Source organism: Cydia strobilella, chromosome 6 (assembly GCF_947568885.1).
Source record: "Cydia strobilella chromosome 6, ilCydStro3.1, whole genome shotgun sequence".
NCBI classification, from domain to species: Eukaryota; Metazoa; Arthropoda; class Insecta; order Lepidoptera; family Tortricidae; genus Cydia; species Cydia strobilella.
The window spans coordinates 10,041,064-10,068,067 of NC_086046.1; the positions used below are offsets into that span (position 1 = coordinate 10,041,064).

At 39.1% G+C, this 27,004-nt stretch overlaps 1 protein-coding gene across 1 annotated transcript in view; it reads left to right on the forward strand.

Moving 5' to 3' along the window:
• LOC134742353 (telomerase-binding protein EST1A) overlaps positions 1-27,004 on the forward strand; it is a 70,866-nt gene that overhangs the window by 3,254 nt on the left and 40,608 nt on the right. Inside the window, exons 4-14 of the mRNA XM_063675413.1 lie at positions 606-833; positions 11,378-11,501; positions 12,728-12,999; positions 13,930-14,061; positions 14,826-14,935; positions 15,990-16,149; positions 16,960-17,449; positions 17,534-17,644; positions 18,605-18,781; positions 22,106-22,167; positions 23,174-23,322. Of these exons, the coding sequence (XP_063531483.1) occupies positions 606-833; positions 11,378-11,501; positions 12,728-12,999; positions 13,930-14,061; positions 14,826-14,935; positions 15,990-16,149; positions 16,960-17,449; positions 17,534-17,644; positions 18,605-18,781; positions 22,106-22,167; positions 23,174-23,322 (2,015 nt within the window). The remainder of the gene's footprint in view (positions 1-605; positions 834-11,377; positions 11,502-12,727; positions 13,000-13,929; positions 14,062-14,825; positions 14,936-15,989; positions 16,150-16,959; positions 17,450-17,533; positions 17,645-18,604; positions 18,782-22,105; positions 22,168-23,173; positions 23,323-27,004) is intronic.

Consider the following 27,004-nt stretch of genomic DNA (forward strand, 5'->3'; position numbering starts at 1 on the left):
TCGAAAATCACGAAAATTTGATTCTCGATCAGATGGCGCCACTAGCTTTGGCCTACTCTCGTATAGAGGGCGTTGACGGTTTCGTTTGTTATTTATAATGTTAACGCATATCCGTTAAAGAACTAAAAATAATTATTGCAAATAAAAAAATAATTTATCCATATTTAAATACATTTTAACGTATTTTTATAAATCTTCATTTTTTGTTTTAAAGTATCTGTACATACTTATTATATATAGGTATATAATAGATAGATAGCAGTGAATTTACATTGGTTACACAATTTACTATGACAGTACCGCTCTATCTTATTATATCCTCTTTGATATTAATTAATTTAGTGATAAGCATATTATTTTAAGTTCATATATGTTTATAACACATAACTTGCATGTTTGGTTTAACTGTAAATGTAAAGTTGGTTAATAAATAAAATAAAATAAAACCATTTAAGTTAAAATATAAAGAGCCGACAAATTAAATATAAAAATGCCATCTAATACAATTTTCTATTTTGGAGAAATCAAACTTTTGTATGATGATTTGGTGAATGTATAATTAATATAATATTCAAGATGTTATAATAAATATTTATTCCTTATAGAAGTTCAAGTAGAGGGCAAAGAAATTCGGAGAAAAAGGCAGAACGAAATAGAAAGGACAGTAACGTGAGCATTCAGCACGAAGCCATAACGACCAGTGTAAAGAATCGCGACAGAGAAAGAAGAGACAGTTACAAAAGTAATCGCTCTTCGACAATTGGTAATAGCAGGGATGATTTGGATCATTGGAGATCTCTAAGGTCGTACAGCAGGGAACAGAGTACTGAAGGGTAATTATGCATTTTTAGTTTTTTTCTACTCGTTGACTGTAAGATTTCGTATACAAAACAGTAATTGGGTACTTTTAATGTATTGGCTCCCAACTCAACTATAATATTCATTTCGAAACGGTTTAGTCAACTATAATGAAATTGACCAATCACAGCTAGCTAAAATCGAGAAAAAACTCTAAAAATTGAATTTAGCAAGAAGCAAGTACCAGGGCCTCATGAGTTACGAGAAGGTGTCGCCGGGCCCTGGCGGCCTTGGCGCGTACGAGTATGAAGGTATTGCGGATGCTCTCGTGTCTTAGCTGTATATTTTTGATTTGTTTCCCTATATGATTCTACTAGTTTAAATTATTATTTTTGTTGACTTTAGTAAAAGTATTGTATACAATAGTGATATAATCAAGCTTTTCAATCTCGTACCCAATAAGGCCACTCAGCAGCTTCGTGGCCTTAACACGGTACTCGAATGAAAAGCTCTCCATTATATCACGATTGTATAAAATACTATTAATTACTTTCGAATTATTATTTTTTTGAATCAAACAATGAGACATAAAAATGCTAATTGCACATTAGATGGGCCGCGAGGAATGTCCGCTTAGAGGGGTAGGTACTAGGTAGTAGGTATAACGGGCCTGGTAAAGGTCACATGTCATTGATCCACTATTCAGATGGTGCCGACAAAACGCACACAAGAAAAGGTGTTTTTTTTTTAAATCAAGCGTTAATTGAAGTGGAAAAGTAGTGCAGTGGTATCAAACATCAAACATTTATTCAGCAAATAGGCCACACGGGCACTTTTACATGTCAATTTTTACAAGCAATAAAATTAACCAAAAGTTACAAAAAACAATTACAAATATGGAATCAATAAAATATTAGATACTTTGATCAGAGATGTATCCAGTCTAAATATCAAATTACACAAAAAAAAACTAATAAAAAATATACAAACAAGTACTAAAATTGTTTAGAGATGTAAAAGTCTAGGTATCAGAGATAAAATATATAAAATAAAAAACCGGCCAAGTGCGAGTCGGACTCGCGTTCCAAGGGTTCCGTACATTACACAATTTAAATAATGTACTTTTTATGTGAAACGTGAGTGAAATGTATTTAAAAAACCCGTAGGGGTCGGATCAAAAATTAAGTAATTAAGTCCGACTCACGCTTGACTGCACATTTCTAATAGGTTTTCCTGTGATCTATAAGGTAAAGATCTATTTTGTGTATTTCTTTCAAAATTTTTGACCCAGTAGTTTCGGAGGGGGGAATGGTAATTTTTTGCCTATTTTCTTAAATAACTTCTAAACTGTTTATCCTAAAATTATAAAAAATATATATTTGAGATTCTCATAATGAGCTCTTTCATTTGATATGTAACACGATATAGTTTGAAAAACTTTATTTATTTATTTTTCTCATTTACCCCCCAAAAGTGGCCCCCGTGTTTAAAATTTTTTGTTTACGTTACATGTCCGTCTGTGGGTCACAAACTTACATATGTGTACCAAATTTCAACTTAATTGGTCCAGTAGTTTCGGAGAAAATAGGCTGTGACAGACAGACGCACGAGTGATCCTATAAGGGTTCCGTTTTTTCCTTTTGAGGTACGGAACCCTAAAAAACGATGATCAAATTATCCTTAGAGGTGTAAAGGGTCTCCAAGACTTGAATTGTTATATAAGTAATAAAAAGACATGAAATTAAATCAGTCAAACAGACAAGAACCGAATGAAGTGTCTCACGTTAATGTCACTCAAAAGTAAAGTTACATAGGTACTTATAACGTAACATGAAGCCCGTGTAAACAAACAGACCGGTCTCCACAAACAGCACCCGTTCACGAGTATGTCAGGCTTGATGGTGGCTGTATGGTATGGATGGACAGAGGCGATTAAAAAAGTGATTTGCGTTCACCACTACACCCACAGGACAGATGTGGAGTTTTAACTTGAACGATCAAACCCTTGCCACCAATATCGAAAATCGAAATTTCGTGTATTTGCCTCTAATTCGACTCTTTCGATCGAATACGCAGGAGCGACTGAGTGGCAAATAAAGGAAGCCAGACAAGCTCGGTTGCGATCGGCCGTTTCTAGTATTGCAGTGTGTCTAAATCGAATGAATGGAATGGCATGACTAGTGAACTATATTTTGGGCAGGAGTCGTTTGTCAGTGTGGAGCATAGGCAGAGATAATTTTACTGCCACTTTCATGTCCTAGTGTTATAACGCCAAAAAGAGGGATGGGTATGGTAGTTATCACACTCGATGCGATTCGCACGTCGTTCCGATGTGCGAGCGGGATGTCTCTATAATACGCGCAAAGCGTTGTCTCGCTCAAACATCGGAGCGACGTGCGAATCGCTTCCAGTGTGAGAATCACTTATGGTTTTGTTATTTTACTATTACTGACAAAACTTGTTTATCAGACTACTATAGTTGTCCAGCATCAGAATATAGCAGTTCTGAATAGTTTATTATTTTGGACCAGCATTCACCAAGTAACCCGGACCCGGGTATGTCCTTAAACTACGTCCAAAAGAGAGGTATGGGCACTGTGAATGTCATCTCGCTTTGTGTGGTAGGGCACAGCACAGCGGATGTCATTCCGGATCTAGAGCAGAGCTCTACGGAAATACCTCCACCTTACAGAAAACCGCAGCCAAATAACACTAGACCCTCCTCATAGTGTTGTGTTCCAGCCGGTGAGTAAGGTTGCCAAAGAGCTCAACGCTCCGCTCTCATTTTAAAACGACTTGCTAGATTGCTCTGAAATCTTGTACAATAGGATAAGGTATATCTATATCTGTAATTAGTTTATGTAACTTCAGAAACCATAGTTAAAAAAACCGGCCAAGTGCGAGTCGGACTCGCGTTCCAAGGGTTCCGTAGATTACACAATTTAAGAGGCCTTATTCCTACAACGAGCGTATTTTGCAAAATGCTTCCTTTTTCATTCAACATTACGACGTAACTATTAGTATTTATTCAAAAACTGTTAACGTTCTTAAATGATAATTTCCTAAACTAGCGGCTGAAATAGTTAATGTTTGCATTTTCTCTTTTTAAACCTAAAATAAATGAGTTTTCCTGGGAGTATTTTTCAAAATTTGCAGTGAGAAGTGTCGTTTCGGTTGCCAATTTTGCAGTAAACAAGAATCATTTGGTACATGAATGATTACAATTCAATTCACCATATCTTGTACGAGGGGCTGAAATGATTGAATATCAAATATTCATTTAAAAAAAATTATGAAATACCTTCCGAGTTTTCTTCATTTTTTCGGTGAAAACAGGGTCGCATTATATTTTTTTTATCGCAAATTGTACTTATATTTTGCTCTCAAAATAATATTATAGCAAACTCTAACTTTATGTGAACCCATAAAAAAAAACATAACTATAGGACCTATTTTCCCGTAAATATAAATACTTTTAAAAGACGTATAAATCACGCTGCACCGACACTGCGCGCTTAGTCTCCGCCGAGAGCGCTTAGGGGACGGACCTGTGCTCGATCGTCAGGCGTTTGCTTTGTTCGTAACCAACGAGCTAGTTCCGAGAAGTGTATAATGCGATTAGAAAATCTTGATCCTTAGGTGATCAATGTAATCATAGGTACATTTTATAGCACAAATATTAAATTTTTTCGCCTAGGTGATCGGGTCTGTTCAGGGTGCCTAGCCAAGATGCCAACTGTTTAGGTACCTATAGTTTACATTGAAACCAAATCTGTAGCTGGCCTCTGGATGGGTAGTAGAAACGGGTTCCGTATGTCTTTCCCTTTCCAGATGACCAAGGTGCCTAGCCAAGATGCCAATCTATAATATAATCTACATTAAAACCAAATCTGTAGCTGGCCTCTAAAATGGGTAGTAGAAACGCGTTCCTTATGTCTTTCGCTTTCCAGATGACCAGGGTGCCTAGCCAAAATGACAACCGTTTAGGTATCTATAGTCTACATTAAAACCAAATCTGTAGCTGGCCTCTGAATGGGTAGTAGAAACGCGTTCCGTATGTCTTTCCCTTTCCAGATGGCCAGGGTGTCCAGCCAAGATGCCAACCGTTTACGCTCCGTAGCGAACGAAACGCAACCGTCTCTGTCGCACTAATATGGAAGAGTGATAGAGAGAGATTACCCTATCGTTCGCTGCGGAACGAAAGACTGGCATCTTGGCTAGGCACCCAGGTTTAGGTACCTATAGTTTACATTAAAACCAAATCTATAGCTGGCCACTGTAATGGGTAATAGAAACGCGTTCCGTATGTGTTTCGCTTTCCAGATGACCAAGGTGCCTAGCCAAGATGCCAACCGTTTAGGTATCTATAATATAATTTACATTAAAACCAAATCTGTAGCTGGCCTCTAAAATGGGTAGTAGAAACGCGTTCCTTATGTCTTTCGCTTTCCAGATGACCAGGGTGCCTAGCCAAAATGCCAACTGTTTAGGTACCTATAGTCTACATTAAAACCAAATCTGTAGCTGGCCTCTGAATGGGTAGTAGAAACGCGTTCCGTATGTCTTTCCCTTTCCAGATGGCCAGGGTGTCCAGCCAAGATGCCAACTATTTACGCTCCGTAGCGAACGAAACGCAACCGTCTCTGTCGCACTAATATGGAAGAGTGATAGAGAGAGATTACCCTATCGTTCGCTGCGGAACGAACGACTGGCATCTTGGCTAGGCACCCAGGTTAAGGTACCTATAGTTTACATTAAAACCAAATCTATAGCTGGCCACTGTAATGGGTAATAGAAACGCGTTCCGTATGTGTTTCGCTTTGCAGATGACCAGGATGCCTAGCCAAGATGCAAACTGTTTACGCTCCGTAGCGAACGAAACGCAACCGTCTCTGTCGCACTAATATGGAAGAGTGATAGAGAGAGATTACCCTATCGTTCGCTGCGGAACGAACGACTGGCATCTTGGCTAGGCACCCAGGTTTAGGTACCTATAGTTTACATTAAAACCAAATCTATAGCTGGCCACTGTAATGGGTAATAGAAACGCGTTCCGTATGTGTTTCGCTTTGCAGATGACCAGGGTGCCTAGCCAAGATACCAACGTTTACGCTCCGTAGCGAACGAAACGCAACCGTCTCTGTCGCACTAATATGGAAGAGTGATAGAGAGAGATTACCCTATCGTTCGCTGCGGAACGAACGACTGGCATCTTGGCTAGGCACCCAGGTTTAGGTACCTATTATAGTTTACGTTAAAACCAAATCTATAGCTGGCCACTGTAATGGGTAATAGAAACGCGTTCCGTATGTGTTTCGTTTTGCAGATGACCAGGGTGCCTAGCCAAGATGCCAACCGTTTACGCTCCGTAGCGAACGAATCGCAACCGTCTCTGTCGCACTAATATGGAAGAGTGATAGAGAGAGATTACCCTATCGTTCGCTACGGAACGAACGACTGGCATCTTGGCTAGGTACTCTGATTATCTGGAAAGCAAAACACATACGGAACGCGTTTCTATTACCCATTTCAGTGGCCAGCTACAGATTTGGTTTTACGTGGTTTTAACGTAAACTGTAGGTACTAAACCCGAGTGCCTAGCCAAGATTCCAGTCGTTCGTTCCGAAGCGAACAATAGCGTAATCTCTCTCTATCACTCTTCAATATTAGTGCGACAGAGACAGTTACGTTTCGTTTGCTACGGGGCGTAAACGGTTGGCATCTTGGCTAGGCACCCTGGTCATTTGGAAAGCGAAAGACATACGGATCGCGTTTCTATTACCCATTTCAGAGGCCAGCTGCAGAATTGGTTTTAATGTAAACTATAAGTACCTAAACGGTTGGCATCTTGGCTAGGCACCCTGGTCATCTCTGGGTACAAGTATGTATATTTTATTAACATAATAAACTGAAATTACTACTACCATGCATCTATCTATACATATAATAAAGCGGAAGAGGGTCGAAAGTCTGTACATGGAAGATATTCGAAAAAAAATTGGCTGGGGATACTTAGAATCGATAACAGAACACATTCCAACAGTTTTTAGAATTTTTGTCTGTTTATCTGTTTGTCTGTTTATCTGTTTGTCTGTTTATTTGACCGCGCAACTAATGAAAACGGCTGAACGGATTTTGATGAAAACTTTACTAATCTGTCAAAAAATTCAAGGCCAGGTTATAGGCTATAAAAATTTGAGAAATTTTACCCCTAAGGGGGTTAAAAAGGGGATAAAAGTTTGTATGGGGTTCAAGATTTATTTTAAGCTAGCAATTTGAAACTTCGTAAGAAGATATATTATTGAAATACAAGAAAACTAATTTCAGCTTTTTTTAAAAATTCATCCCCTAAGGAGGTGAAATAGAGGTTGAAAGTTTGTTTTTTTTTGTTTTGAGTGCGTTACTTGAAACTTTGTATAATGGGCATATTATTATAATACAGGAAAAGTGATTTTAGCGTTTTCAAGAATTCGTGCCCTAACAGGGTTAAAAGGGGGTTGAAAGTTTGAATCCATTACAAATGCTTTGAAACTTCTTAGAAAGGTATGATAGACGATTACAAAAAAACTAATTTTGACGTTTTTGGAAATTTAACCCCTCAGGGGGTTGAAAGGGGAAGAAAGTTTGTCTTGGGGTGCAAATTTTATTTTAAGCTAGGAACTTAAAACTTTGCAAAACGTTATTATATTAAAAAGCAAGAAAAGTACTTTCAGCGTTTTTTAAAAATTCATCCCCCATGGTGGTGAAAAAGGGGTTAAAAACTTTATCTTGATAACTATATTCAAAAATCAGCTAAAACTATACTTTCTATCTCTGCCTTAAGTTGCCATTTTATATATTGTATATATGCTTGTATAAATATATTATATATATATATATATATATATATATATATATATTGTATTGTATATTTATTTGTGTGTTAGGTTTCGTTTTAATACTTATATGTATAAGTAGTAATTGTAGTATGTGTGTTTGTGTTTAATAGTCTCCATATTTAGCTCTTTGCACTACCTGTTGACTTTTGTATGAGTTCTACATTTCCTGCTACCCAAAGGTTGTCTGGAAGAGATCGCTTTTTAGCGATAAGACCGCCTGTTGTTACCTGGTTCTATTTTTTCTTTAAATATTTCTTTGTAGTTTTACATGTATGTAAAATGTATAATTTTGGTGCAATAAAGAATATTTACTTACTTACTTACTTACTATATAATTTTAGCTACTAGGCCAAGTTAGGTATCGTTTTTGTATAAATCGGGTATGCCGAATTCATTTATGATATCAAAATGACACCATTCCCGAGTGAAAACACAAAAAATATGAAAAAACTTTTTTTAATTTCTCTTTACGCTTAAACCGCTAAATCGATTTAGATAAAATTTGGTATAGAGATAGTTTGAGTCCCGTGGAAGAACATAGGGTAGTTTTTATTAACCAAAAAAATTGAGACTGCGTTTGCATGGAGAAGCGGCCGTGCCCTTTCCTCTTAATAATGGTCACGAAGGTGGGTACTTTAAAAAAAACATTTTTCAGTAAATGTCAAACGATTTGGGACTTAAACGCGTTACCATGCCTTCCCGAAAAAAATCGAACCTTTCGCGAAACTCTCGCAATGCATTGCGGCCACAAGGGGCACGGTCTCAGGAGTCTGAGAAAAACCACGGTGAGACTCAGTGGCGCTCTAGCCAGGCAGGCTTCGCTTTCGGCTGAAACGGCAAGCCAGCGCGAGTTCGATTGTGATCCCAAATACATCGTACGTAATACATATGTAGGCGCAGATCTTGACGGAGTGTGGCGCCGGAGAAGCCGTGTTCATCCCGCGTATCCCCTTCATTCCGAGCAACTTCCCGTTCCACTTCAAGCGCCTAAAGGTCCCTGTGAGCGTCTGCTTCGCTATGACCATCAACAAGTCGTATGGGCAGATGCATTTCCCACTCCGAAAACAAAAAAAAGGGGCAGACGCTGCCCGCCGCCGGCGTCATGCTTAGACTGATTTGACTGGAGGACCGATTTGGATGACATGATTTTGATGGGAACACCCAAATATTCCGAAATACGTTTTTCCGATTTTTATAACCACGACCTTCATAATCCCGATTATTTATAAGTCCGAAATATCAAAATTACGATTTTTAAAAACACGATGGAATAAAATCACGAATGTGCTATTTCCGAAAACTTAAAATCCGATTGTCACTTGACAGAAAGCTTAAAGTTCCGATTTTACACTTTTCCGAAAAAAATTTTTTTCCGAATTCCTAAATTCCGAAAAATCATTGTCCGATCGGAAATAAAATAATTCGGTATTCAGAAATTCGGTTTTTTACAAGATCGGAAAAATGAAATCCGTGATATTCAAATGAAGACTCACGTTTTAGTAATTATTACGGGTACCTGTCGTGCCGCATCATGTTAAATTCGGCATAAAATATTTTTGGCATAAAAATTCGGCATAAATAACCCGAACCCGAACTGTTGCTAGAAGTGGGTTAGGTTAGGTTAGAACTGCGACCCCCAAGAAAACGAACTGTTGCCAGAAGTGGGTTAGGTTAGGTTAGAATTGCGACCCCCAAGAAAACGAACTGTTGCCAGAAAAGTGGGTTAGGTTAGGTTAGAACTGCGACCCCCAAGAAAACGAACTGTTGCCAGAAAAGTGGAAATTAAAAAATTAGGATATTTAAAATAGGAATCACGTTAATTCGGAATAGAGGCAATTCCGAATTCGTGATTTTGAAAATCGTAAATGTTAAATTCGGTGTTTGCCACCATCGGAATTGTTATAGTCGGAATTATGTACTTCGGAATTTACAATATTCGGCTTTTTGGGTTTTCGGAAATATAAATCGTCGTGATTTTCATTCGTATCAGGCTGTCAAAGAGAAGGCAGAGGACCGCGAAACATGGAAATTGCTCCACCGACAAGAGACTTACTCTTAAGTATATGATGATGATGATGATGTGATTTTCATCATTCGTAATTATGACAGTCGGAATTTTGATGGGTCGAGCATTTAAAAATCGGAATGATAAAATTCGACATTCTAAAATTCGAAATAAAAAATTTCGGAATTATATAGTGTACCCGATTTGCATAGGTACAGTCAAGGACGTAAAAATACAAAAATGGTACTGTATTTTTTATTATTTTGACCCATGTTCTTTCACTGATATGCGTTAAATATGTTAAATAATAACAAACGAAACCGTCAACGCCCTCTATACGAGAGTAGGCAAAAGGTAGTAGCGACATCTGATCGAGAATCAAATTTTAGTGATTTTCGAGGCACGTTTTTTCCTTAGACTGTATCCATCTATTACGGAGTTATATCTATCTTTGGTGGTAGGTACCTAATTGTAAAATATTTTATCTGGACTACAGTCCTCTAGCGTATCCATCTGTCAACTTTACTTTAAGTTCTGTCTCCAGGGGACAGGGAGATAAATTAGGGGTGAATTAGCCGCTTACTGACACAGACCGAATTCCACGCAGGCGAAGCCGCGGGCACAGCTAGTATAAAATAAAATAAAAGAGTGGCTATAACAATAAAAATAATGTTACTTGCTATTGAAATCGACAACGATCAAGATTATTCTTCTCTGCGTTCAAAACGCTTTATAGTTGCCGGCGCTCGCGTAAGTACTGCGCGTCAACGCCATCTATTGAGTGTTATTTCGTGAAATCGATGAACGCTCCAGGGAATAAGGGCTCTTAAACAATATATTTTTTATGTGAAACGTGCGTGAAATGTCTTAGGGGTAGGGGTTGGATCAAAAACTAAATAATTAAGTCCGACTCACGCTTGACTGCACATTTCGAATAGGTTTTCCTGTGACCTATACGTAAAGGTCTTTTCTGTGTATTTTTTTCAAAATTTTAGACCCAGTAGTTTCGGAGATAAAGGGGGGGGGGGATGGTCATTTTTTGCCTATTTTCTTGAATAACTTCTAAACTGTTTATCCTAAAATGATAAAATATATATATTTGAGATTCTCACAATGAGCTCTTTCATTTGATATGTAACACGATATAGTTTGAAAAACTTTATTTTTAATTTTCTCATTTACCCCTCAAAAGTGGCCCCCATGTTTAAAATTAATTTGTTTATGTTACATGTCCGTCTTTGGGTCACAAACTTACATATTTATACCAAATTTCAACTTAATTGGTCCAGTAGTTTCGGAGAAAATAGGCTGTGACAGACGGACAGACAGACAGACAGACAGACGCACGAGTGATCCTATAAGGGTTCCGTTTTTTCCTTTTAAGTTACGGAACCCTAAAAATACAGCGAATTAAAGTTTTTCATACAAAACTTGTTTTTGCTTTATTTCGATTGTTTTATAAACTAGAGCTATATAAACTAATTTCAGACCTAGATATACCTCATGTCATTGTATGTGCAAAGTTTCATTACAATCCAACACGTAGTTTTAAAGTGAGAGCGGAACTACGTTTGTATGGGAAGGTGCAATTCGGCCGAGCTTGCCAGGCGGCGTTCAATATCAGTTGGGCCGTATGCTTGTTTGCCACCGACGTAGTACATACAAAAAAACGTAATTGTGTTTCGTAAATCCACAGGAGGATAGTATCGCAATGCAACAGCCGGGACGTGTCGGCGCACCGCGCCCTCAGCCCGAGGGACCACGACGGTTTCAGAGTCCCTGCCGCCGTTTCTAAGAACTCTCTATGGTCGAATAATCAGGTAAATGGGCCGATTTTGATTTTTTTTCGTCAGTGTTTGATAAAATTTGGTAAGTTGAAGAGCTCCTCATTCTGGGAGGAATAAACACGAAATCCCAATATTGGACAAAAAATTATGTAATTTTCCGTTGAGGTATCGATAAATCGAGGAAGAAGATATTTCATGTGCGCTTGTATGCAAAATATTTAATATGTGATTTGCGAACCGCTGGGAGGTCGGATTGGTATTAGTATTTTTAAGGAAAAACAGTTAGAAATATTCACATATTCTTTTTTAGGGTTCCGTAACCAAAGGGTAAAAACGGGACCCTATTACTAAGTCCGCTGTCCGTCTGTCTGTCACCAGGCCGCAGGCAGGCAGGCCAGGCAGGTCTGTGTATCTTATGAACCGTGATAGCTAGACAGTTGAAATTTTCACAGATGATGTATTTCTGTTGCCGCTATAACAACAAATACTAAAAACAGAATAATATAAATATTTAAATGGGGCTCCCATACAACAAACGTGATTTTTTTTGCTGTTTTTTCCGTAATGGTACGGAACCCTTCGTGCGCGAGTCCGACTCGCACTTAGCCGGTTTTTTTATATTATATTGTAGTTAAAGCACTAGGAATTGTAAAAAATCGCGAAGCGCGGACTTCCAGTTGAAGGTGTAGGTAGTATTTTGGCAGTTCCGTGGGAATTTGCTGAATCTTACACCGGAAAGGGCGACGCGACAGAAAACTGTTGTTTTTTTATACTACGTCGGTGGCAAACAAGCATTCGGCCCGCTTGATGGTAAGCATTCACCGGAGCCTATGGGATGCCTGCAACTCCAGTGTGTCGACCAAACGATTTTTAGCTTTTAAGATTTTTATTATTGTATGTATAGGTATGTTAGTTCGTAAGGTATGTAATCATGTATCTATGGGACTCGGACAGCTGAAAAGAAAATGATACTTGATTCGAAAAGTAGTGACCCTGCCTATAAAGCCGATGGTCCTGGGTTCGAATCCCGGTAAGGGCATTTATTTGTGTGATGAGCACCGATATTTGTTCCTGAGTCATGGATGTTTTCTATGTATTTAAGAATTTGTATATTATATATATCGTTGTCTGAGTACCCACAATACAAGCTTTCTTGAGCTTACTGTGGGACTTAGTCAATTTGTGTAAGAATGTCCTTATAATATTTAATAACATTTATTCTCTCAGTACGCTAGTGTCACGGTAAGTTCATATTCCAGAAAAAAGTGTCAAACGGTGGGTGGGGCCACACGCGCACACCCAGCATCGAGCGGCGGCCGTCGCCCGGACCCGCGCCTGCGCCGACGGAGGGCGGCGGCGGCGGCGGCGGGGGCGGGGGCGGGGGCGGGCGGCGCCGCGCCGGCAAGCGCTCGGGCCGGCGCCGCCGCAACGCCGAGAACATCGCGCCGCCCGCGCCCGAGCCGCCCGCCGCCACGCCCAAGCCCACCACCACCAACTGGCGGGAGGAGATACTCGAGTCCAAGAAGCACACGTAACTAGATTTATTTATTTGATATCACATGCAAGTTTACAGTGCCGAACAAAAACACATAGGTACACATAGGTAAGCATGAAAACATTTTAAAATTATATTAGTCATCAATAAAATAAATAATAGTAAAAAAAAGTAAGACTGCGTTCTCTTTTATTTAATTATGCTTTTAACTACTTGCGAATAACTTGACCCTAGCGCAAAAAGTTGCCGAAGTAGTGAGTTCGAGACTCCTCGGCAGATATTTCTATGGTCTTAATCATTCTAATTAGGAAAAAAATCAAAACTTGTTTTTTTTTTAACGTACAGCGAGCTGATGCAAAACTGCATGGACACATTATGAATGGAATTCATTCATTAAGTGGCCATAATACACTCTGCAGCTGAGTGTACATTGGGTAAAAGAATAAAATTCTAAGGGTCGATAGCTTAGCGCCACACGCATATAGCTGTTTAGTTTAAGTAGTTATGTAGACATATGATTCTTTGTTCTTAACGTACACTATAAATGAATGTCGCGATCCAGTAACGCATTCACGCCCTTCCAATTCAACATTGGGGGATCTAAGTATGTCAAGTGCTTGAGTACAATGGATTACTATACGCTGACTCCAATCGTTATTGATCTTTTGCTGACTTTCTGTTATTAATTCATTTCCAGAAGGTAGGTTAAACTACCATATTAATATTATAAATACGAAAGTTACTCTGGCTGTTTCTCTGTCTGTCGACTCCTCATGCTTTAATCGATATGGATGAAATTTGGTACGGATCGATACTAGGCGATAGTTTGTTGAATCCTGAGGACGTTGTTTTATCCCGAAAATCATCCTTTAAGGGCGGGAATTTATTATGGAAGTGGTAAATAGAAATACCAATTCTTCGCAGACAAAGTCACAGGAAGACTTTATATGTTTCATTTTGTTATAGAGCACCTGAAAACACCCATCAAAGGAACAGGCTAAACAGCGTCATGTCTGACAAATCCATATCGGAAACGTCGACCTCGCAGCCGGGGCTGTTAATATTGCCGCAAAGCTCTCATTTACCTAAAGACCAAAGGTATGTTTTATAACTTTAAATAGCTGTAGCCACGTAATAGATATGTCGGCGACCGATCGTAAAATCAGGCCGATAGTAAAGTTCCTGTGTAATGTTTTGACGGTAGTCATAGTCACATTAAACTAATAGATAGGTAGGATAGGTTCGTTAGGTTGCTTCAGATGCCAGTCGACTCAGGGAACGAGACAATCATTTTCATGTTTCATGATATGCCTAAGAATTTCATGATCGTCCTGATTTTATGATCGTCCGCCGACAGATAAACATTTTGACTTGGCACATCAATTTTAAAAACTGTATCTGCTCCTGCTTAAATAGCTAAAAATTTATAGCCTAAATTAGTGACACCTACCCACAGTAATATTTAGTGCCTGCGGTTTTTTATTGTAAACGGTATACGTAATTGTAATTAAGGTGTTTACCTTTAAGTAATTGTTACGCCTAGCGATAGGAAACAAAACGTTTGTATCGATATTATTTATTTAATACGTCATTGAATTTTGTTCAGATTCCACTCCGCATACGTTACCCACATTTAACACATTCACTGCCAGCGTGAGCATTGCTCTACATTCGCACGGAAGTTACACGTTTTTTCCGCTTTGTAGCGAAAATCGCCTACGAACTGAGAAACCGCCTAGCGGGTCGTTGGCATTGCATGTGTTAAAGAGTCGATAAATCGATGGCTTTTATTAGTAGATGTGGAATGCTTCGACTTAAGGTCAATAAGGCTTGTAAAATAATAAATATATAATTTGTTTCAGTCGCGGTGGCTCGGTTGAAAATCAGAAAACCCTGTATGATTATCATAATCCATCCAAACCAATTATTGTACAAACAAGTCCAACACAAAATAATTCAAGAATGGAAAGAGGTAAGTGTGTGAATTGAATTGAAATAATGTACGAGTGTGATAATAATAATGGGCGCAGGTAACCCAATAAAAAATATTTATTTTTATACGATACCCATTATCAACCTATATTAAACACTTTTAACAGATATATTATGTTTACGAGTTTTTTTTACGCCAACTATATACTTAAACGCATTTTTTAAAGGTTTGAATAACGAAAAACTTATGTTCCATAATTCTTTTGCATACATTTTGGCATAGCCGTGTGTGATGTGATGTCACAGGGTGCGCGCTTTTTGTATGGGGCGTTTGTACTCACGGCGCGTGCACCACATTTACTTTCGGAATTTGGATGTTCCTGGCGTACAATAGATAGCAGGTTTATTATTATAAAGAAGGCTTAAATAACGAAAAACTAATTTTCATCTTTATTTTGCATACATTTTGGCTATATCCATGTGTGATGTGACGCCACAGGGCGCGAGATTTTTTGAATGGGGCGTTTGTATTCGCGGTGCGTGCGCCACTTACTTTCGCAATTTTTAAGTTCCTGGAATGAGAGAGAGTTCGTGAGATTCAAATGTTTCTAATAAGCCTACTGTCTATTGTACAGTAGGCTTATTAGTTTATTAGAAACATTTGAATCTCACGGGAAGTAGAATTGAATGACACCCAATAAAAATCATGCATGAAGCTAATTATAAATTCATTTCAACCTACAGGATTCTATTCTGATGTAATGCTTTTTACACGCTTTTACTTAACTTGCCCTGTTAGTGTGGGTTAAATCTTGGATGCTAAATTTGACTCAGTTCCCGATTTCCGATTGAGCGGAAGTTTTGCATACATATGTAAATCGGATGACAATGCAATATTATGATAACAGGGAGCTGATATGATGGAGACAGGTGGTAGCCACGGGAACTCTGTAATAAAAAACGAAAACGAATTGTGTTTGGGGTTGTTAGAATTGTCTCGATGAGTATTAGTTGCCTGTAGAAAAAAGTACAGTCAGCGATAAAAGCTTGTACCAAAAATGTTTTTTTTTGTCAAAAACTTATTTTCTTTAAAGGGATGTCGGAGTGCGGAGGCAGGACCGAGTCGGGCGATTCCCGCGGGGCGCGACACCGGCAGCTGCTGCAGCAGGTGGACCGCGCCGACGCCGTGCTGCACGCGCACTCGCTGCTCGGCCCCGTGGCGCTCGACCACTGGCACGAGGTCGCCGACACTAGGTACAGTCCACCATTGTAGGGATAACACCGTTTTCATATTGCCCGATCCGATATCGGATACTATAGGTAAATAAAAACTATAACACAAAGAAGGCGGACTTGATGCCATATGGCACTCTCCTGCAGCTGTTTTTCTCATAGGCGCCTTCCGACATCCGATAGCGGAATTGCGCTTCCGATAATTTCATTAATGTCGGAGTCCCCGTCAGCTGTCGGACCCTTAATATTTGTTTGTGTAGGCATAATGTTTGTTGAAGTGTGCGTGACCGCTAAAGACGGTGCCCCGCGGCCTGACTACGCGGATGTAGGATCCTACATTGGATGTACATCGGATCGGACAATGTGAAAACGCTCTAATGTGACGGTAGTGCAATGAAAATAAAGTGAGAAAGCTGCCACACAACTATGAGTGTGAGTGAGACGGCTGGCTTGATGATTTACGACTCTGCGATCTGACTGATGTCAAGAGAATTTCAGCTTTCTGTAAATTATTCAAGTATCAGCGTCAGTGCCCGAATAATTTGCGACTCGGAACAGTTGCGAGCGCTCAGTGCTCACTCGAGGAATTTGATTTTAGTTTTGTCATTGGAACTTTCGTTCGATGGGCCAATCTCCCATTTGCGGTTGGTTCTTAACCCTTTCGCCGTCAAACACGTCAAGTGACGCGCGCGGCTACAGCCCAATGTCAACCTTCGTGCATTTCAACAAGGGTCACGATGACGCGCCTCACACGATAGCCGTGGCTATCGAAGGGTTAATTATTTAACCTCGTTTGTTTGAAGATGACCTTAAACTTTTTTATTTTTTCAGGATATTTTTACAAGACGCCCTCAAGAAACTTCTAATGTCTGACCTCAAATACTGTCAAGCTGAAAACGTAGAGCACAACTTTTGGAAAATTTTGTATTACAATTTCATAGAAAAATTAAGAAGAAACTTAACACAGGTTTCGCCTGACGACAAGCTTAAAGCAGTAAAGCTAATAAACATAATTATCGAAGAAGGAAACGATTATTTCGAGAATCTCGTTCAATTGTTGGAAAAAACCTACAAATTTAATACTGACGATTTCATCAACGACAACCACGTCGTGCCACCGAAAGGCCTCGGCTTCATCGGGCTAGCTTTAATCTCTGTACAAAAACTGTATATTTTCTTGGGCGATTTGACGAGATACAAGGAGCAAATCAATGAGACTAATAATTTTGCTAAAAGTAAATTTTGGTATACGAAAGCTCAACAGATCAATCCAAAGAATGGGCGACCATATAATCAGTTAGCTATATTAGCGGTTTATGCTGTAAGTACTGCTTATTTATTTAAAAAAATATGACTATGATGTATGTGGGTCAATTCATCTATATCGTAAACATTTGTATTTCAGAGGAGAAAATTAGATGCAGTTTACTATTATATGAGAAGTTTAATGTCGTCGAACCCGTTTGCATCTGCAAGAGAAAGTTTGTTGTCATTATTTGATGAAAATAGGAAAAAAGTAAGTGTATAATTTGAACTATTATATACCTATTTACATTCATTGAATACAGAAGTAAGTGTATCGCCATGGAGAACCATGTAATAAGAAAAAGGCGAAGAAAGATTAAAGTGTAAGAGTAAGGGTCGGTACAGACGGACTGCAACCCGACTGCAACTTGTATGGAAACTACACGCCGACGTTGCAGTTGGCGTGCAGTCGGCGTGCAGTCGGTATGCAGTTCCCATACAAGTTGCAGTCCGTCTGTATCGGCCCTAAGGTGTGTTCGGGATTGTGAATGTTGAAAACAGTCAGATGATTCTGAAAAGGGACTCATATTATTTATGATGGGATTTAGGGTGATTTTCATCTGATTTTCGGGATTATCCAACATACGAAATTACCCGAATACACCGTACCTATATTTTTCGTACGTAGTTATTTACGATTATTGGGTAGGCTAGGTTAGGTATAAGTAAAAAGCGCTGTGCCTTACTAACAGTCTTGAGCTATAGAAAAGATTGATTAATGAGTACTATCATTAATCTTTACTTCCAGGGTATCTTTCGAATTCCTCTTTAATTACGCTTAGGCTGATAACGCACTGCGATTATTTTTTTGCGGTTTCAGAACCGCAAAAAGTGTAACGCACGGCATGCTTCATAAGCGCACGCACTTAATAGACTGAAACCGCAAGAAATTAATCGCAGTGCGTTCTAAGCCTTAGACTTCAATCTTCTATCTAGGGTAGAATCACATCTATCAGCATCGAGCCGCATTTTATATATACAAAATCGCTCGTTAGTATGTAGATGCGTACGCATGCTTTCAGCTTTCCGATGCGAACGCATATTAACGAGCGATTTGTCATATATAAAATGCGGCTCGGTGCTGATATATGTTATTCCACCTTTATAAAGTTCGTAAATCATTCTCCTGTGTGACATTGGTGGCACAATATTATGTAAGATAATATTTCAGTACGAAGCCGCAGAAAGGAAGCGGCGGGCCGCAGCGGAAGGTGGGCAGCCGACGGAGAACGGCGACACCGCGCACGGGCCGCGGCGGGAGCTGTGGGTGCGGGTCGGCGGCCGTCGCACCACCACCGTGCAGCGCGACTCGTCGGAGGAGCGACTCGCGAACATGACGCCTGTTGAGGTATTACTCCTGCCTGAGCGCACTAAACATACTAAAAATTAACTGAACTATAGGGTATTTGACTCTATGAAAGCACCAAAAGATTAATGGAGAAACATTATTTTTAGACACAATTTCTATTTTGTATCCCGTATAAAACTATAAAGAGTAGGTAATTTGATTGTGACGTCACATGCTAGTGTTTCATATAAATTCCATAGAAGCAAAATCGTTTTGACAGATCGAAAAAAGAAACTGATTTGACTAGTAGTCAAATACCCTATTACATAGCGAGAGATGTGCGATCTAGCGCTGAGGACTCTTTGACGACGCTTTGGAATATTGCCTTGCTACTGTGGCATTGGTTGAGGTAACCCATTTTATTTATTTATCGTATTTCAATCAATACACACACTTCTTAAATTAAACTTAACAGGTAACCCATGGTAGAGGCACACGGCGGACACGCCATACATCAAAAATAATTTGCGTTTCTATGTGTGAACGGCGCACCTGAACACGCGTCATTTTGTGAGTAGAGTAAGTCGCTTAGGGCTGACTCTCGTGCGGCGCGCGGAGAAGGCGAAGCCGAAGCTAGCCGAGGCCGGCCGAAGTGACACGATGTGCCGCCGGCCCACTTGAATAACCCGATCGAATTATGTAAACAATGCAATGTATAGGTTTTCTTCCGCTCCTATTGTCAATTCACTAGGTAGGTTTATATTCTTGTACGTAGGTACTTGGACTCTCAAAGCGCCATTATTAAATGTAAGTTATTGTTTTTGTTTATTTTATAGCACCAGAAATAAAGCACCAGAAGATCAATAGAGAAACGTAGACAGCAGTTATTTTTAGACATAATTTTTATTTTAAAACCCGTATAAAACAATTAGGTAATTTGATCGTGAGGTCACATGCTAGTGTTTCATATAAATTCCATAAAACGGATTTGACTGGTAGTCAAGTACCCTATAGCACAATACACCAGCATTTTGAACGTTCCGTCATCGCGTTGTTAACCGAACTGAGCGTTCGCCAAAAGCTCGTCAATCTGCTGTCGAGGGGCGAGGTAACTCGAATCGGGGCGGGGCGGTGCGTGGCCGTTCTGTATGATAATACTATTACTTATTCTGTGGTAGAGGTTAGTTGTTGAGGGATCTAGGTTAGGTGAGACCCTTACACAAACTAACAAATGGTACGATTTATTATTTGTATATATTTCTTAGTTTCATGGTGGTCTAAAATTTTACCTTTCTGGTTTTAGATGTATTAAAAAAAATATGTACATGTGTAACATGTATATTCAGCTATTGACTATATGTAGGTTCTCTCAGAGTCGTGGGCCTTGACGCTGTCATCACAATACACGTCTGGCAGTTTCTTAAGGTATCTCCTAGATAAAGTATATTAAGCTAAAGAAAGACTGGGCGCCAGCACACATAAAGCGTGCAAAAGAAGGAAGATTAATATGAGATGAAATAAACTATTGTTTGAGCTCAGTTACACATTTAATTATAAACCTTAAAAAATAGACGACGGGCAGTATAGGCCTGATACAGAATTTACATACTTATGGTAATTATGCTAGGGTGAACTATGCTATAATGAGACGTTTAATTTTAATTTTATTTATTAAGAAACAAACAGTCTCGTATATGTAACATTAGGTACAAGGATAGTTAGTAATATTGTAGACTTACAGTTTTCTTAATTAAATTTATGTAAACCTAAACATTAAAGCATTTGATTTGAAAGTATCTAATATCTACGTTACGAGACGTTAAACGTGATAAAGTCTATGAAGTTCTGTTTCCACGCTTAGCACTTCGCACTTGAAATCAAATCTAAGAGGCCACTATTATGTTCCTTGCTAGGTTAATTAAGTCTTAAAAAACCACTAAGAGAAATTAGAGTTGACCATACCTGAGACACGTGTTGCTACGGAGGCAGCAGAACTGTGGCCACGTGCCGTTCCAGTGGCGCGCAGCAGACGGCAGGAGTCACGACGATACGCAGCGAGACCGTCGTTGCGTACCCAGCCAGCCGTTCTACTGGTACGCCACAGCCGCGATGAACAGCATGGAGTCACAAGGACAATACTGCAAGAGCAGGCTGCGCTAGCACGTGCCAGAAGACAAAGCCAGGTGTGCTGTAGGCCGAGCACATGATTGACGCGACAGTATCTCGCCGCGAGATAGACTACCCGTCTCTTACTAACTGTATGAATTAAAGGGGGACGGGTAGTCTATGTCGCGGCGAGATACTCTCGCACCAATCATGTGCTAGCCCGGCAGGGGCGAAAGGAAGGACCCGAAGGGAAGGGCCGGCTTTCAAGCTACAAACAAAATTACACATTGAAGCACATGTTGGCAAAAGTGCATGGCCATGTGCCCCTCGATTTTATCTTCCACGAAAACAGACCAGGCAATAATTAAAATTCTATATTACTCTACTACTCACGAGAAAACTATTAAATTTGACCCATGGTCATTATTGCCACGTATGCACAAAGACAAAGAAAAAAACTACAGTTTTCTATATTAAATCACAGTTCCTTACCCGAACTCTCGATGAAATTGTTAGTATCAACTTCTAACATGTTGACCCGAAGCCAAATTAAAATTATTCCCACCAGGAATTCAAAAAGAAAAGGACGCCATTGCCACGTTGTGTGCTATAACAAAGAAACCAAAATTAATACAAATCAGCACTTTAGAAACTGGGCTGTTCCTTCACGATGACAAATGTCAAGAAACTTACCTCGCTACGGGTTATAAGCTGTAAAGCTTAGTGTGTTTGCATTTTAGGGCTGCCTGCCCGAAGAGATTGACCTGAAGAATCTTTCGCGTGACGTCCTACATCGCCGCCAGATTCCAAGTGATCGAGCACTGTCAACTTTTCCACGTCCCCACGTATTAAGTTGCCATATCAACAGAGGACAAAAAAAAAACTCTCACTTAGTCATCGAAATTATATTTAAGTCTAAAGTAACTTGAGAAAGACGATGGAACGTATTGGAAACTATTCCGTGTGTTATTTTTAATTATACTTCCAGAACAGAACCTTAAATAATGTAGCGAAGCATCTGAAAAACACGTCTCGTGTTGAGTGATACCAGGTTTTATCCAAAAGGTATTACCCGACCTCGACAGATGGCGTTAAACGCCTTCGACCCGACTATCGTTTTAACATACCCAACACTACTTATAACATCGCTGCTAGATGTCGCTAGGAGTATCGAAACGAGATTGATTCCTATATAAACCAAAACCTAAGTTACGATTTTACAACCGTAACACATGTATATTATGAAAATCAATGTATGAAATGTCTGTTTTGTTACAGTTAAACAAAAACTTCATTACGAGCTACTTACACGTACACGGAAAACTCATCACTAAAATTGGGTAAGGTTTATCATACCTATACATATAGCTCCATATAGCATACTACAAAAACGTATGAAAATGCAAGTTTTCTTTATCGAAAACTTTAAGCTTCTGATTGTTCATACGAATAAAAACTTGTTTAAATTTCCTATTTTTTTCATGGTTCAAGTGGCCCTTACTGAATGATTACTTAAATCTCGGTCTGCACCAGATAACGGGCATCTTGCGAATAATAGTGCTTGGAGTTTACTTGCGTTCGTATTTCGACACTTTTGGACTTGCTTGGCAGCTAGACTAAGTGCGTAACAGTAACCGGACAGGGCAGACCGTACATAAACAAATACACATGTCTGGTTATTAGCCGAGGTTCCTTAATCTTTCTGTAATCAGTTTCGATTAAAGTCCAAATGTAGACATAAGGCTAAAAACTAAGCTGTAGGGCTCATTTAGACGGTGTGCGAACTCGCATGCGAGTTTAGTTACATTGCGGACTATTGAGGTTACACCCAATTCAGCCGACCGATCAAATACCGCAATGTATTGAAACTCGCATGCGAGTTCTGGCAGCGCCGTCTAAATCAGCCCTGACTCATTATAGTACATTTTACAACTAGTGTGAAAAGACATTTCACACGTGTTGTAAACGACGTTTTTTAATACAATTGCGAAAAAATAATAAATTAATATATCATTAGTAGAATCATACCACCAAACCAAACCAAAACCAAAAGTACCTATACAGCTAAGATACGCGAGCTGCCGCAGCCCGCGATACCTTCATTCTCGTGAGCCGCGGGCCCGGCGCGGGTTGGTCAACGACACCTCCTCATAACTCATGAGGCCCTGGTACCTGCTCCGCGCTAAATTCAATTTTAACTGCGTTTCGAAAGTATAGTTTGGAACTAAAAAGTAAAAAGCACTAGTTCGAGAAATTGAGCTTCTCGCACGCTACGCAGCCACAAAAAGTACCACTTTTTGAGCAACTGTATTAAAAAATATCAATATATATTTCTCTCTGTCCTAGGATGGAAACGTTTTACGAGAGCGCGGGCCAGATGCTGCGCCAGTTCCGCGCGCTGCTGCACCGGCAGCCGCTGCCCACGCCGGCCGCGCGCCTCCTCCAGCTCACGGCGCTCAACATGTTCGCCGTCGAGGCCACAGTCAACGCTAAAGGTATTTATTCACACTTATCACACACTGTCCTAGGATGGAGATGCTGCACCAGTTCCGTGCGCCTCCCGCCGCGCGCTCACAGCGTTCAACATGTTCGCCGTCGAAGCTACCGTTAACGCCAAAGCTATTTATAAACCTAGGACAGATTGTTTGACGGCGTCGAACAGGACACCTGGACCTTAGGGGTAACAAGTTGGAGAAGGAAAGTCACAAATATATCGGACTGGAGAAATTTGCTTGACCAGGCTAACGGTCACTAAGCACCGCGGTTTACCTCAGGTGAGGCATTACCTCAGATGAATGAATGAATGAATGTTTATTTGCGGAATATGGGTTACAATAAGTTGTAACAATTTTAATTACATAGTTCACCATACTCTACTAAAAAGTATGCAAATATTAAGTCTAGACTTCGTGGCTGAAAGTCACACAAAATAAAGATGTCTTATCCTTACATGTCTTGTTTTATGATGATCCTTTCTTCAGAATTTGTGTTGTCTGACATATCTTATAAAATAAATAACAGAGGGTCGTTAGACTTTAAACACAATGACCCAGGAACCCGAGTATTCTGAACGGATTTTCGTGAAACCTTCCAATAAAAAGTTTTCCCATTATTTTTCGCCGATATCATAAAAAAAACTACTCGTTCGTTATTTGTATGGAAAAAATCAAAATCGGAAGAGCGCGCTGAAATTCGCAAATAATGTAGTTAGGCACTTAGGGGGCTCAAAAATTATCTTGCAATATTTTTTTAGAAAAAATCCAAGATTGCTGGAGGTTGTGGACAAATCTAGTATCTATGTAACTTTGGATCCCGAATCTACGGGAGATTTCCTGAACGCATGACATAGTACCCGTTTTCAATGGTCGATAGAACCCGCATGCAGGGTTGCAGGAGATATTGCATAACGTATGCCATTATGAGTTTCACTAGTTTTTTCGTTCGCCTACGGAGAAGCACCGCACGCTGTATATCGATCAATAAATTCTGACCGTTAAATAAAAATATACGCGTAAACGGTACGTTTAAAATACAATACAAATACTCTACAGGCGGTCTTAGCGCTAAAAAGCGATCTCTTCCTGACTTCGGTGGAAGCAGACTTTAGATTTAGATGTGAATTAGCAGTTTTTAGGGTTCCGTACCTCAAAAGGAAAAAGCGGAACCCTTATAGGATCACTCGTGCGTCTGTCTGTCCGTCTGTCACAGCCTATTTTCTCCGAAACTACTGGACTAATTAAGTTGAAATTTGGTATACATATGTAAGTTTGTGACCCAAAGATGGACGTGTAACGTAAACAAATGAATTTTAAACATGCGGGCAACTTTTGGGGGGTAAATGAGAAAATTAAAAAAATAACTTTTTCAAAGTATATGGTGTTACATATCAAATGAAAGAGCTTATTGTCAGTATCTCAAATACTTATGTTTTTTTATAATTTTAGGATAAGCAGTTTCGAAGTTATTCAAGAAAATAGGCAAAAAATGACCACCCTCCCTCTTATCTCCGAAACTGCTGGGTCTAAAATTTTGAAAAAAATACACAAAATAGTTCTTTACCTATAGATGACAGGAAACCTATTAGAAATGTACAGTCAAGCGTGAGTTGGACTTAATTACTAAATTTTTGAACAACCCCTACTAGTTTCTTAAAGACAATTCATTCACTTTTCACATAAAAAAATGCATTGTTAAAAATTGTGTAATGTACGGAACCCATGGAACGCGAGTCCGACTCGCACTTGGCCTGTTTTTTATTATTAACTCGTCTGTAGCTGCAAGAATTTATGTATATTACAATGTAAAGAATTAAGTACTACTTATGTTATGAATCAATTATTTGAGCGATCTAATGGTTCGAACTGGTTGAACCACTATAAATATACCCGACATTGTTTTATATGTGCCTATCTTTGTATAATAATTATATGCAACTGGATGTGTTCACTTTATAGTTGTTGGAAACGTAACATTTTCATTGTTACGACATTGAATATATAGTATGTATTAGCATACTAAATTTAAGGTGGTTCGACTAGGTTACCCAAAGCTTAAACCCCGCTAGATGGCGTCACTTTCGCAAATTTTCAGGTTTTATTTTTTTGTGGAATAGTGTTGGTATCTGTATACTTAAAAGTATGTTTAGCGCACTCTTTACATAAATATCGAACTATTATAATAAACATTGAATACTTCATTAGTGTAAAAAACACTATTAAAGTCGACAGAGTGTTTCTGTCATGCTATTTCCTACTATTACTCACACATGCAAACAGTGTTTCCGTGATTGCTTGTAGTAGACAATTTCATGCACTGTAAGTATGCTGCAATGGCGTTGCGGTATGTTCGTGGAAATACGTGCAAGAGGATTCGGGTTCGAGACTGGTACGTCAGGGGTACTTTTTTTTGTCCTTTTTGTGTTATCTTATGTTTCTTATACCTTTTATTCTTCGAATTCTTGTCCGATTCCGATATAACCGAAATATATTTCAGTGATATCGGAAACGGCTCTAACGATTTCGATGAAATTTCCTGTAAGGGGTTCGATCTAGCTAGGTCTTATCTCTGGGAAAACGAGCATTTTTGAGTTTTTACCTATGTTTTCTTTTTCTCCCAGATATTCAGTATTATTAATAAATTAGTTTATAACGTTTTATAAAAATATGTGACGTTTTGAACTAAAAGGTACCACATTGTCGGTTGTCAATTAGGTCGATTTCATTTTGAAGCTTTATGGAAATATGACAACAATAAGTAGGTACCCGTTTTGTTGAAAACGCCACATATATTGAAAACCTTTCACAAATCTCACCTTTTTGGGTTCTTCCAACTCAGAAAGGATGGAGAATACTGACGATTCTTAGTAGCACTAGCCCAAGGAAGTCCAGGTTTGTAAGTGTCAGGTATCAGTTTTTTTTTAAAGCGCTAAATATAGTTCTACAAGTAAAGCAATCCCTTACTGCCCAGCCTCTATAGTATTTTTCAAACTGGAAGGGTACGATGATAGATTTCATCTCCATACAATTTATAACCTAATAAAACCAAATGTTGCAAAATTATATTGAATTGAGATCTATCATCGTACCCTTGCAGTTTGAAATAGTTATTTACGATACAAGTGCGGAAAAGAGAAAATTCGAAACGAGTGGCGACAGATTAAAACACGACCGCAGAGTGTGTTTTAAATCGACACGAGTTGCGAATTACCTATTCGCACGTGTATCGTACAACGTTTTACAGTACATATGGCCCTTTAAACTTTCGACATATGCATGAAAAGTGCTCTTTACGCACTAGGGCGAGAAAGTTGCACCATATGTACTGTAAAATACTTTTTAGTACATATGGTGCTACATATACGTTACCGCCCTAGTGCGGTAATTAGTACAATACGTGCATATGTCGAAAATGTAAAGGGCCATAATTATGTACTGTAAAACGTTGTACAATACACGTGCGAAAAGGTAATTCGCAACTCGTGTCGATTAAAACACTTCCTTCGGTCGTGTTTCAATTTATCGCCACTCGTTGCCAATTTCCTTCTTTTCGCACTTGTATCGTAATGTACTAATAATAAAGTAGTAATTGTAAAATAAAATTAAAACTTTTTTTATATATATTTTTTTGGATTCAAGTAGGTACAGTGAGTAACAACATTGCATGGCCTTCTAATTATAA